Source organism: Bufo bufo, chromosome 8, assembly GCF_905171765.1.
Source record: "Bufo bufo chromosome 8, aBufBuf1.1, whole genome shotgun sequence".
In the NCBI taxonomy this organism is placed as follows: Eukaryota; Metazoa; Chordata; class Amphibia; order Anura; family Bufonidae; genus Bufo; species Bufo bufo.
In genome coordinates this window covers 21,543,071-21,556,832 of record NC_053396.1, presented here as the reverse complement: position 1 = coordinate 21,556,832, position 13,762 = coordinate 21,543,071, and the positions used below count along the sequence as shown (strand labels likewise).

General features: G+C 48.8%; 1 protein-coding gene across 2 annotated transcripts in view; it reads left to right on the top strand.

Moving 5' to 3' along the window:
• IQSEC2 (IQ motif and Sec7 domain ArfGEF 2) overlaps nt 1-13,762 on the top strand; it is a 190,458-nt gene that overhangs the window by 11,099 nt on the left and 165,597 nt on the right. For both annotated transcript variants that reach the window (XM_040406122.1, XM_040406126.1), the window contains exon 2: nt 7,605-7,670. In XM_040406122.1, coding sequence (XP_040262056.1) covers nt 7,605-7,670 — 66 coding nt within the window. The remainder of the gene's footprint in view (nt 1-7,604; nt 7,671-13,762) is intronic.

Here is a 13,762-nt window from a genome sequence, read left to right as displayed (position 1 = left end):
TTTGCACAATTTTCCACGCAGAGCGCGGACAAGAATAGGACATGTTATATTTTTTTAGCGGGGCCGCGGAACGGAGCCACGGATGCGGACGCCAAAATGGCGGCTCGGATGCGGACCCAAACAATGTCCGTGTGCATGAGGCCTTAGGGTACTTTCCGTGCTGCCCCAGAACTAGTCTGCGGGCAGGCGTGCACTAGCGGCAGCACGGATCCGACAGGCTGTTCACCCGCTGAAACAGTCTGCCGGAGTTTTTTGCCGCTAGTGTGAAACTAGCCTAACGGTTCCTTTTTTTTTTCTTTTTCCTTTTTTAAGTTTTCTGTTATTCTGATGAATCAAAAGAGCGGAAAGTTAAACAGTGAAGTGAACCCGGCCTTACTTGCGGTTTTTGGAGCTGATCTGATGCAGATTTGCCGCAGATTTCGCCCTTGCAGGGTGAAATCCTCACAAAGAATTGACATAACGCGGATTTTAAAATCTGCACGGAACGAAAAAGCAAAGTCTACATGAGATTTGTCTAATCTCATACACTTTACAGGTACCGTTGCTTTTTCCGCACAAGAATCTGTGTAATCCGCAACATGCGCAGGTAGCCTTGGGGTACGGCCAGACGGGGCGGCTGGTGCGCGTTGGAGGCACGTCTGCGAGTCAAAGCTGTTTGGTATCAAATTGTTAAAAAATTAAGCAGTGGCTTGCTTATCGTCAACAAATGCGCAGTTTTGTGGGCACCGCTCAGCCATTAACACTATGCAAATGGCTGCCGATCAATTTTTAACCTTCTAATGCCTAACAGCTGCTTCTCGCTGGGCCGCCTGGTGCCCGCCAACCACCGGAACATAACCTTTTTAATTGAAGCGCCAATGATTTCCTGAATGCCGCAGATCTGGTGTCATGTTGTAATGGTTACATACGTGTAGTAATACATGTAGCACACGGATCCGATAGGAAGATCCTTCAACGCAAGAGACGACCTAGCTAATGGACGGGTTCCTGAGGAGGGACAGATACCCTCATATCGGAAATGGAAAGGGGCATCTGCTATGTCTGTATATGGTTTCACCGTGAGCACCGAATGGGCTTCTTTACAGTAAGAGCAGTGAAGATAATGGTTGCACTCCCTGTCATACCGCCAGATGAGCATGTGACTGTTTCCCGTCTGTCAGGCTTGTGAAGAACGTGTGATGTGTCTTCTCCGAAACGTTCCCTCGCCGGCCGTTATATAACGCGAACGCCTCAAGTCTTTGCATTCACGTTTGACAGCTGCCTGTCAGTCATTTTTATCCCGATCCTACCTCCTGTAAGCTCAGGCATATGATGTCTCCTCTGCAGACGCCAGTTCACACTGATACCTGACATAGCATCCTGTGAATGTGTACCGCTACAGGATTTGCCGGTCGGGGGTGGGGGGGGGGGGGGGTTACCTAGGGGGATGCTCACGGTATCTGCATGTCGTGGGTTCTGCGCGTTTGAAAACCTTTTTTTACCTTTCATTTTTTTTACTGCGCTAAATTGACCGTGCTATTCCTTACGGAGGCGTCCAGTAAAAACCTATACCTTGCGGTATAGCGCATAAGTATAGATCACGCCCCCACAGAGTAGCAGCCGCCCCCATCATCAGTAAGGGGGTGGTGCCCTCCCTCACGCTCTGGGGTTTTTGCACAGTGGCACCTTGGGCCACGAGGGTGAAAATGAATGCAGACCTAAAAATGACTTCACCCATGTCAGCCAATTGGATGACAGATTTCAGCTCATAAACAGCACTGGAAAAATGAAAACTGGAATCTGGTTGCTATGGGCAACAGCTCCATTTGGTTTTGTCTCATGTAGTAGTCACACATGAGAAATATGAGCGCGCACTTTCAGAATGAGCAACTTGTTAGGACTGAAGTGAAAACTGGAATCTGGTTGCTACGGGCAACAGCTCTACTGGTTTTGTCTGTAGTAGTAGTTATACATGAGGGAGGCCTTTGCTTTCAAGACAACAGAGTTAGCAACTTGTTAGGGCTGAGGTAAAAACTGGAATCTGGTTGCTATGGGTACCAGCTCTACTGGTTCTGTCTGTTGTAGTAGTTATACAAGAGGCCTTTGTACGGAGTACTTTCGAAAAGACACACTGAGCAACTTGTTAGGACTGAGCTGAAAACTGGAATCTGGTTGCTACGGGCAACAGCTCTACTGGTTTTGTCTGTAGTAGTAGTAACACATGAGGCCTGTGTATGGAAACTTATTAGGACTGACGTAAAAACTGGAATCTGGTTGCTATGGGCAACAGCTCTACTGGTTCCCTCAACAGCAGTGGTTCTACATCAGGGCCATGTATGGCGTACTTTCAAAAGGACCAGTGAGCAACTTGTTAGGACTGAGGTGAAAATTGGAATCTGATTGGTTGCTATGGGAAACATCTCTACTAGTAGTAGTAGTAGTAGTTCTACATGAGGCCTATGTGCAACGTACTTTCAAAAAGGCAAAATGAGCAACTTGTTAGGACTGAGGTAAAACTGCAATCTCGTTGCTATGGGTGACAGCTCTACCAGCTTTGTCTAGTAGTAGTAGTAGTAGTAGTAGTAGTAGTAATTATACATGAGGCCTATGTACAGCAGCTTGTTAGGACTGAGGTAAAACTGGAATCTCGTTGCTATGGGTGACAGCTCTACCAGCTTTGTCTAGTAGTAGTAGTAGTAGTAGTAGTAGTAGTAGTAGTTATACATGAGGCCTATGTACAGCAGCTTGTTAGGACTGAGGTAAAAACTGGGATCTGACTGGTTGCTATGGGCGACAGCTCCACGGGTTTTGTGCATAGTAGTAACTCTTTTACATAAGGCATACTTACAGAGTGAGCAGCTTGTTAGGCCTGGGGTGTCCGCTTTGATAACATTCCCGTAAAATCAGCAAACAGTTAAAACTACAATCACGCGCTGACAACTTCAAGTGCCGTGAAATTATATTGTGCGGGCTTTAATTGGCTTTTAAAGCTGTTGCCACGTGAAGTACGGTTTTATTACAGGGTGCCCTTCACTGTTTATATCGCCTCGTACAAGGACCTGATTAAAGCTTTACCTCATCACAAAATGGCGAGCCAAATTGCAGCCAGCCGGCGACATGCCGTAGGACGGTGGGAGGTTACCTAAACTTTTGCTGGATGATATCATCTCCGAAACAAAGCTTGAAGCTTATAGATTTGTCTTAAAGGACCCCCGGAAAGTGGATCTAAGGACCGTAATTGGAAAATTAAAGTAGCCTTTGCCCTACACGCCGCGCAGGCGCTGGCAAATGACCTGTCCACCTGTGACACGCCGAAGTACAGACGTCAGCATCGTCTCTGATTACAGCTTAGCCTATAAGTGTAAATGTAATGGGGGTTTTTAAAGGGGGTTGGCCTATGAACAAATTTTCCACCTGTCCATAGGATAGGTGATAACGGTATAATGGCTGGGGGGGGGGTCCGAAAACAATTATGAGAGTGGGGGTCCCTGAATCCCCAGTGTAAATGCAGCGATGGTGAGCGTGCGTGAATACTGCTTAATTCACTTCTATGGGGCTGGCAGAGATAGCACTGTACGCACCAGTCCCATAGACAGAGAATGGACTGGTGGCTAAACATGCACACTACTGCTCCATTCACGCAGGGGACACAGTGCCCCCCCCCCCCCCCCCTCTCCATTCCTGTGATCGTAGAGGTCCCAGTAGTCCGATGCCCAGCGATCAGACATTTATCCCTATTCTTTGGTCAGCCAACCCCTTTAGGCTGGGGCTACATGGGGATCTTGGCTGCAACACTCATCGCTGTCTAGCAGTTCAATCATTGAAATGAAGAAGGTAGCGGTGCAACTGGCAGTGACCATTACCCCGAAATGGCAAATTCTCGGGTCACTGTTGCGGCAGTTTGTACTGCAACCCCATTCAGTTCAATGGCTGCACTGCTCTACAGCGATCTTTGGTCACACAAGAGGTGTCGTGGCCAAGATCACCATGTAGTCCCGTCCTAACAACCCTAAAGAAGTTGTCCACCTCTGTTGGCCTTTTAGTCAGATCCGCTCCCCGACACCAGGTTCTGGCTCCTTTGGTTCCCCCCTGCCACCCTCTAGTCCCACTCGTCAACATCCAGTTTGACAGGCGCTGCAGGGGGAATGTTTGGCTAGACTCGGCTCCCTTTAGCAGTATTGGGCTAAATGCACACGACCGTTGTTTTGGTCCGCATCCGAGCAGCAGTTTTTGCGGCTTGGATGCGGACCCATTCACTTCAACGGGGTCGCAAAAGATGCAGACAGCACTCCGTGTGCTGTCCGCATCCGTTGCTCCGTTCCGTAGGCCGCAAAAAAAATATAACCTGTCTTATTCTTGTCCGTTTTGCGGACAAAAATAGGCAGTTATATCAATGGCTGTCCGTGCCGTTCCGCAAATGTCGGAATGCACACGGACGTCATCCGTGTTTTGCGGACCGCAAAACACACAACGGTCGTGTGCATGTAGCCTGGTTGACTTCTGCTTACAAAGGGGTGACTTCATGAGACAATCCCTTTAAAGATGGGATGCCCAACATGCGGCCCTCCAGCTTCTGCAAAACTACAACTCCCAGCATGCCCCGACAGCCCACAGCTAACAGCAGGGCACTGTGGGATTTGTAGTTTCAGAACAGCTGGAGGGCCGCAGGTTGGGCATCCCTGCTTTAAAGGGAGTCTCTCTCTAGCGACCTCCCTATCAAACATTTGCGTAGACACATAGCTGAGGCTCACCTGATTAAAACGCTGTTTTTGTTTTGTTGATCTGAGGCTTCGTTCCCGAGTTATAATACGTTTATTTAATATGCAAATCAGGCCTTTGGTGCAATGACGGCGTCAGCATTGCTCTTGTGGCACCCAAGCTTTGCTTTTTTTTGTGACCAGCCCCTTCCTGGTTGCTTTGACACTGTCTATCAAAGCAGCGAGGGAGGGGCTGACCACAGAAAGGAGTGGAACTTGGGTGCACCAAGTGCAACGGTGACTCCCTCATTGCACCAAAGGCCTAATTTGTATATTAAGAAAAAGTCTCATAACTCGGGAACGGAGCCTCAGGTCAGCAAAATAAAACCAGTGTTTTAATCAGGTGAGCCACGGCTATGTGTCTGTGTAAACAGTTTAATAGGAAGGTCCCTGGTGACAGATTCCCTTTAAAGGGATTATCCAGTTTAGAAACCTCATTGCCTTATTGGGGAATTGGGAGTTATTACATGGCGTCCTGTCCTCAAGATCCTCATCTCTTGTCAAGAGAGAAATTACAAACAGAGTCTTTAACTCTGGAGGACCCGCATTTTTACAGATAACCCTTTGATTTGAATGGACACCATGTAATGCTTCATTATGCCTGTGGCGGCGCCCTAGAGAAATTGAACACAGATTTACAGCTGATCGCTGAGGTTCCCAGCAAGGAGACACTTTATAGAGACCCTTTCATCAAGTAGGGATTGTCCAAAAGGGGTTGTGCCTCCCGAACACACACTTTACCAGACCTGTGAAAGGGAAGATTACCGTACTTACCTGCCTCCTACTGGCTCCCCGCTCCTTCTCCTCCAGGCCTGCGATGCTCAGCTGGGCTCCCTTGATGTAAACACCCAGTTTGAGATGGCCGCAGCCAATCACTGACCGGCTCCACTTGCGTCATGTGACCATTTGTCATGACGTAAGGGCATCTGGTCGCCGCCACAGCCAGTGATTGGCTGTGGCGATGTCAAACTGTATCGAAGGAGCCCAACGGAGCGTCGCCAGCCTGGAGGAGAAGTAGCAGGTAGCTGGGAAGCAGGTAAGAAATCTTTCCTTTACAGGTCCGGTAAAGCGGGAGGAGGGTTTGCTCAAAAACATTCTTGCACAACCCCTTTAAGGTCATCCTTTTTGTGCTTTTCAACTTACCAGTGAGACGTGGACCTTAATGGGCCTCCAATAGTTTATATTAAATTCTAATAATCTGTCCCGGCCCCCCATGACAGCCTCTGCTGTGTGTAGGTGAAACATCCACTTTAACGACAGCCATTGATTTTCTCGTACAGTCAGAAAAATGACCCATCTGCGCGAGTTTCCGCCTGTGAATCAAAAGCTGGGTCCCTCCCCAGCCATTGTACGCTCGGACCCCCCTCTGTCTGTCCCTCTCTCCCTCTCGCCCCCACACGCTTCCTTTTACTTGATGTCCCGTCAGCCGCAACCTATCACTAAATTCACTCGCCATCCCACGCAGACTTCCTTCACTCCCAAAGAAGCACTTTGCTAGTGAGACATTCACAATCGTTGCTGACAGAGCCAGCCGCGGAAAAGCTATCCAGGTGCCGCATTTGACTGTCATGGCAACTAGCGCTGCGGGGATGTAATTAGCAACCGGTTAGATACTGGGAAATTTTCAAATAAAGAGCAGAAGCCTCCTGCCTCCAAGAGGTTAAATTATGGAAAGCAAGCCGATTTAGTCTCCTGTACGCGTCTATTCCACTTGGCAACCCTTAACTGCTGCCAACGGCGGTATTACGTGATGCCATATTGGCCTGTGCGGTGGAATCTCGAGCGTTGGAGGGGATGTCGCCCACTCGTCAGTATCTCTGCGGGTCCGGACTTTGCTAACTGAGCAATGGGCATGGTGTTTTTTGGTACCATTGCACCCATACCTGCACTTTGCCAGCTGGGATGGCCTTGTCTTTCGTCTTGTGATGCTACGCGTTTCATGACCGGACCCTGTTCACGCGGGAAATATTATAATCAATGGGAAATGTGTGCTGATGGGTGACAACCTTTTAAAGGGGTATTCCGGTTACATTAAAGTATCCCCTATCCTGTGGAACTATTAGATCGGTGAGGGTCCCAGCAATGCGAGACCCTCTGCAGCCCCTTGAAACAAACGGAGTGGACGGTCAGGCTGCGCCATTCATTTCCAAGGGGGCGTTCCGCCGAGTACAGCGCTCCGCTATATCTGGAGTTCCAATAGAAATGAATGGAGTGGCGGCACGCATGCCCGACTGGGCGCTTCATTCGTTTTAGGTGCTACAGGGGGCCCCCTGTTCTCGTGACCAGTGGGGGTCCTGCTGTTGGGTAATCTAGTAGTTATCCCCTGTCCCGTGTGGATGTCATTAGAAAATTTAGCATAGCCACCAAATTACTCAATAAAATGTATCTGTATAGCGCCACCTGCTGTTTGCTTTTTTTCTAAATTCTTTGTCCTGCTCACCGAGATGGAAGCACATGCTCAGTTCCATCTTACAACTGCCACCAGCTGCAGCAGAAGGGACACCCCCCCCCTGAGAAGGGACACACCCCTGAGCTACCAACCTGAAATAAATTTAGCAGAGCAATGAATGGGGAGATCTCTGGATCCATGTGAGGTGCAGGGCTGGTTCTAGCTTTGTTAGAAAAGAGATTGTCATGTACTATATAATGTCTGATTTTCATTTTTTACTTTCATCATGGGATAACCCCTTTTTAAAGGGGTTCTCCGGGCTTTTAATATTGATGCCCTATTCTCAGGATAGGTAATTAATAATAAAAGCCCGGAGAACCCCTTTAATGTCAGCCATTTGGGGTTGTCGCAGAACCTGGATGACATAAATCTGCATTGCAACCTTACTGTTGTGTCACCGTATTTCTGTCTCGTTTTAGATGTGGTGCTCTATCTGTGTACCAGGAGGCTCAGGATGAACAGTGTTCTATGTCCCATCAGGATAGGTGAGTGCTAAAGTGCATGGAGACTAAGGAATAAAATATATTTACATTTAAAGGGGGTTGGTCTTAATCCTGCAAGTAAGGCGGTATGGCCGAGGGACCGCTGCGGACTGAATTAAAGGGATTCTGTAGATTGATGAAAGATGAATGTAATACTGCCTTGTACAATTCTGGAGTCCCCATTACTCATGTGACCAAGCAAAATAGGGTTAATAGGGTCAACAAGAAGGATTCTTGACCCTGTATACCAGGGGTAGGCAACCTTCGGCACTCCAGCTGTTGTGAAACTACAACTCCCAGCATGCATACTTGCTCTGCTCTTCTCAGAACTCCCATGAAAGTGAATAGAGCATGCTGGGAATTGTAGTTTCGCCACAGCTGGAGAGCTGAAGGTCTGCATGCTATAGACCATGCAAATGGCAGCATGTACCTGAAACTAGTGTTGTCCGAGATTATAATATTGATACCTCACTGATGATCACTGGGAGTCCGACCTCTGCTGATCAGGTGCTTGAAGAGGCCATGACGCTCCGCTGAAGGCTGCTGCCCCTTTCCTAAGTCAGTGACATCACGTTTAACGGTCACATGGCCTTGGCGCAATAGACTGCAATACCAAGCACAGCCACTATCCAATGTATGGCGCTGTGCTTGGAAAGCTGAGAGGAAGCGGCAGCCTCTCTGCGGCCTCTTCAGCAGATCAGTGGGGGCGCTGGTTGTCAACCCACATCCCCCAACGATCCGATATTGATGACCTATCCTGAGGACAGGCCATCAATATCAAAATCTCAGACAACCCCTTCAAGCTGGCCATACACCTTACATAAACATCACAATTTTGGTGGGACTTGCTGGCCATCTAACGTGTATGGGGACCATTCCCTGTGGAGAGGAGTATTGAGCAGTAAGATTTCAGCATGCCCAATCCTTTTGTTCTCAGGCAGATTAGCTGCTGCCAGAGCTGTTTGGAGGCAGATTCTCCATCCAGGACACATACACTCTTGGCTGAGCCAAGCTTGCCTGTGTTTAGGCAGGGTCAGGAGAGACAGCGTGGTCAGGCAAATGTGTCTAATGTGTATGGCCGACCGTGGGACCACTTGGCGGTAGTGGCGCAGGACCACCAGCACGTTTCGGATGTCTGCTCATGCAGAATGACTTTTGGATTCCAAAAAATACTACAACTTGAAGCTTTCATATAATATTTGACATTTGGATTGATCCGTCCCCTTCCGATCGTGCTGTGACTGAGAATCAATATGCGTTTCGATCCACGCTGTGACCGCATTCTGCAAGTGGGTGGCGAGGGCTCAGAGCCGAAGCAGCGCTGTTCCTCTAGGTAGGAAAAAATATATAAAATATCCACCGCTTCTGGATTCATCCAGAGCCCTGATCTGCAGTAACATTTCCTCCTCGTCTCAGCAGGAGCGGGCGCTGGACAGGTGTGACCTCCTCGTACGTTGCGCTCTTCAGGGAGGATGCTGCAGATGATGATAAGCTATGAGGCTGAAATGAATGGCTGATGGCTATCAGGATAGCACGTACTGCCCAGGTTCCCACCGAGTCAATCATAGGCTTTACCAGCTTTCAGATGCCCTTAAACACATTTCTTGGCACGGACCCGTTGATCGCTATACAGTGTGTTTGGATGAGGGTTGCGGCTCTCGCTCACCCACGATAATTGGATAATGTGCAGCCTGAAGCGCGTTTCGTGCCTTATTGATTGCAGAGGTGGAAGGTTAGTGCACAGGTTGTGTCTATCTAGAGAGCCGCCACCAAATTATCAAATTTTTATCATTCATAAGCCCTAAATCAATCGGATACTGAGGAAGGGGAATTAAATCCTCTTGCCTAGGAAATAGGTCGAAATAGTGTTTCTTGCACAAACCCTTAAAGGGGTCGGCCCATGAGTAACATTAATCGCCTATCCGCAGGATAGGCATACCTCCCGGAACCTGAGGGACAAGATCAGTAGCGTGGCAAATTTCTTCCATTGAGCCAGGGATGCTCAACATGCGGCCCTCCAGCTGTTGCAAAGCTACAACTCCCAGCATGCCCTAATAGCTGTAGGCTGTCCGGGTTTGCTGGGAGTTGTAGCTTTGCAATAGCTGGAGGGCCGGAGGTTGGGCATCCCTGCATCAAGCCATGCCTCATTTGTGCCCCCAACATGGTAGTTATGCCCCCTCACAGTGAGAATATCCTGTCAGTGCCCCCACACAGTAGTTATGCCCCTAGGTCTGCTCTCACAATAGTGCTGCCCCTTTAGTGCCCCCTCAAAGTAAGAATGTCCCATTAGTGCCCCTCACAATAGTGCTGCCCCCTCATGGTAAGAATGTCCTGTTAGTGCCCCTCACAATAGTGCTGCCCCCTTAGTGCCCCCCATAGTAAGAATATCCCAATAGTGCCCCCTCATAGTAAGAAAGTCCCATTCGTGCCCCCTCTTAGTAAGAATGTCCCGTTAGTGCCCCCTCACATTATTGGTGCCCTCTTAGTGCCCCCTCAAAGTAAGAATGTCCCGTTAGTGTCCCTCACAATAGTGCTGCCCCCTCATAGTAAGAATGTCCTGTTAGTGCCCCTCACAATAGTGCTGAACCTTAGTGCCCCTTCATAGTAAGAAGGTCCCCTTCCTGCCCCCTCATAATAAGAAGGTCCCCTTCCTGCCCCCTCATAGTAAGAAGGATCCCTTCGTGCCCCCTCATAGTAAGAAGGACCCCTTCGTGCCCCCTCATAGTAAGAAGGACCCCTTCGTGCCCCCTCATAGTAAGAAGGACCCCTTCGTGCCCCCTCATAGTAAGAAGGACCCCTTCGTGCCCCCTCATAGTAAGAAGGACCCCTTCGTGCCCCCTCATAGTAAGAAGGACCCCTTTCTGCCCCCTCATAGTAAGAATGGTCCCCCTTCCTGCCCCCTCATAGTAAGAATGGTCCCCCTTCCTGCCCCCTCATAGTAAGAATGGTCCCCCTTCCTGCCCCCTCATAGTAAGAATGGTCCCCCTTCCTGCCCCCTCATAGTAAGAATGGTCCCCCTTTCTGCCCCCTCAAAGTAAGAATGGTCCCCCTTCCTGCCCCCTCATAGTAAGAATGGTCCCCCTTCCTGCCCCCTCATAGTAAGAATGGTCCCCCTTCCTGCCCCCTCATAGTAAGAATGGTCCCCCTTCCTGCCCCCTCATAGTAAGAATGGTCCCCCTTCCTGCCCCCTCATAGTAAGAATGGTCCCCCTTCCTGCCCCCTCATAGTAAGAATGGTCCCCCTTCCTGCCCCCTCATAGTAAGAATGGTCCCCCTTCCTGCCCCCTCATAGTAAGAATGGTCCCCCTTCCTGCCCCCTCATAGTAAGAATGGTCCCCCTTTCTGCCCCCTCATAGTAAGAATGGTCCCCCTTTCTGCCCCCTCATAGTAAGAATGGTCCCCCTTTCTGCCCCCTCATAGTAAGAATGGTCCCCCTTCCTGCCCCCTCATAGTAAGAATGGTCCCCCTTCCTGCCCCCTCATAGTAAGAATGGTCCCCCTTCCTGCCCCCTCATAGTAAGAATGGTCCCCCTTCCTGCCCCCTCATAGTAAGAATGGTCCCCCTTCCTGCCCCCTCATAGTAAGAATGTCCCTTCAGTGCCCCCACGCAATAGTGAAGACGCTTTATTGAATAATTTTCTTGTTTTTAATGAAATAATAAAATACTCACCTAGCCCCATTCCCTGATGAATGGAGCACATCATCCCCTGGCTGTGCGGTCTCCCTCTCAGCTCACCAGGTGCGGTGACATCAGGCCGGTGAATGGTGGAACAGGGAGCTGACGGGGCTCCTTGCTTCACCATTGTATTCAACTGTATCTGCGTCCAGAGGTGGATGGAATTAGGACATGCGCGTCCAGAAATGTTCACTAGAATGGAGACCACTAAATCGCCTGTGTAAATGCAGCAGTAGTGCGCATGCGTGACCACCTCTCTATTCGCTTCTGCGGGACTTGCAGAGATGGCACGTACTCAGCAGCTCCCTATACCGTGAATGAACCGGTGGTCACACATGTGCAATACTGCTGCATTCACGCAAGACATTCGGGACCTATGTTTTTGTGATCATTGGGGGCCCCGTCGGTCAGATCACCAATTCTTATGGTAGGTAATAAATGTTGTTCAGGGGCCAACCCTGTTCATATGCCCCCACTCCAGCCCCCTCTTTCAGCACCCACTGCAAACAGCAGCTTTCACACTAACGGATGAGGCCCATCCATGTATTACATAGATCGGCCATGTTTGATATATAGTATTACAGTTCCCATGGCCCCTATGGCCACCATCGATTTTGGCCGATCCAGCTGATCGGTATAGAAACGGTTTGTCATGGTGAGGCAAATGCGGGGGTATTCCAGTTTGATCCAAAAAGGTAAGGGTATTTTAAATTGAGTTTTTGGGGATTTTCTTTTTAAGACAACTTTTTGGGAAATATGCTTCATACCTCAGACGAGAGGCCTAAGTGATATCCAGGACTTGTTTTTGGCTGTGCTCTGACCCGCTGCAGTTTTATCATGCTTCCCCACCCTGTCCATGCAAAATAAAGTCATTCAACACCAGCAAAAATATTTCCTGATACGAGTCTCTTTAAATGCTGACTCACTGACTGCAGAAGCACACTGCCCCGAAGCTGCTGCCTCAAGCCTTTCCTAATCCGGTCAGGTTACACAAAAAAAATGAAGGGCTTCACCATTTAAAGTTCTCACCAGTGTCCAGGTCCTCCACCAGTCCCAGTTGTACGGTGGAACTTTGCGGCTCACTGTCTGTGCTGGTAATATGTCACATGACCCCTGACAGCAGTGACGCCACAGTGGATGACATGTCGCCACATTTCTGCATATCCCGAAAAATGGCGGCGGATCCGGACACCTGCTGCCCTGGAGGCGAATTTTAATGTTGAGTAGATGGCAAACTTTTTTATATTCGTTGATTTTAAAAGGGGCGTCTCATTTAGAAAATCAATGTTCAGGTCGAAGGGATAACGCGTTTCTAAGTGTCTCCCTCACAATCTCCAGATCTAACCTGCCTCTGGCTGTAAGGCAACTGGCTGCAGCAGCGGCCCTCCTCCCGAGACCGTTTTCTTCTGCTTGCATCATACATTTCTGTGCTGTTCCTTTAACTATTAGTGGCCTTGTGATTGCCACTGTGGGGTAAATATTAACATATTATTTGACCAATTTATGTCCAATCAGACCAATAGTTGGTGTGTATAACCAAAGATCTGTGTGAGTAACCGGCCGTCTGACCACAGATAATCTGTTGGTGTAAATGCCCCCTAATTGTGCACACTGGATCAGCTTGCATAGGCAGGGGCGGCCCGGGGCTGTCTGACCAACTCGGGCCCCTCCCTCCATTTTATTTTATTTTATTTTTTTGTATGAAGAGGCTGCGGTGCTTTGTGAGCGCCACAGTCTCTTCCTAGGCCATATGACATCTTCAGACAAAAAAAAAAAATACCCCAAATTACCCCAAATTGTCTCTTAAACTGACAAATTTGGTCGCCAAATTTAAAATACATATAATTATAATACAAAAGACTTGGAGGAGAATACAGCACCACATACCTCTTCTCCTCCGTTAGACCGCCATGACAAATTCTTTCAGCCGCTTCTCGTCTCTACAGAGTTTGTAACACAGAGACATTAGATTTCTCAATTTTTCCATCAACCTCCCCATCCTGGTGTCCCCACAGTGTCATCCTGCTGCCACCCCTAACACTGTGCCCCCCAATGTCTCAGGTACTATACTGCTGAAAAAATAGTGACCCCAGTAGACATTTATCAAACTGGTGTAAAGTAGAACTGGATTTCCAAAATTGCTGTCAAATATGAATGGTGGAACCTGATTGGTTGCTATGGGCAACTAAGCCAGTTCTTCTTTACAGCAGTTTAATGAATTACCCCAAATGTCCCTATAGTGTCCACAGCAGCTATAATGTCCCCTAGATTACCCCGAGTAATAATAACACCCTATATTGTGCTCCAGGCAATAATCCCTGTATAGTGTCCCCAGATATAATAGAATTGCCTCTACAGTGCCTCCCCAATAGCAAGGCCCCCCACGCTGCCCCCATATAGTAATCCCCACATAGTAATTCC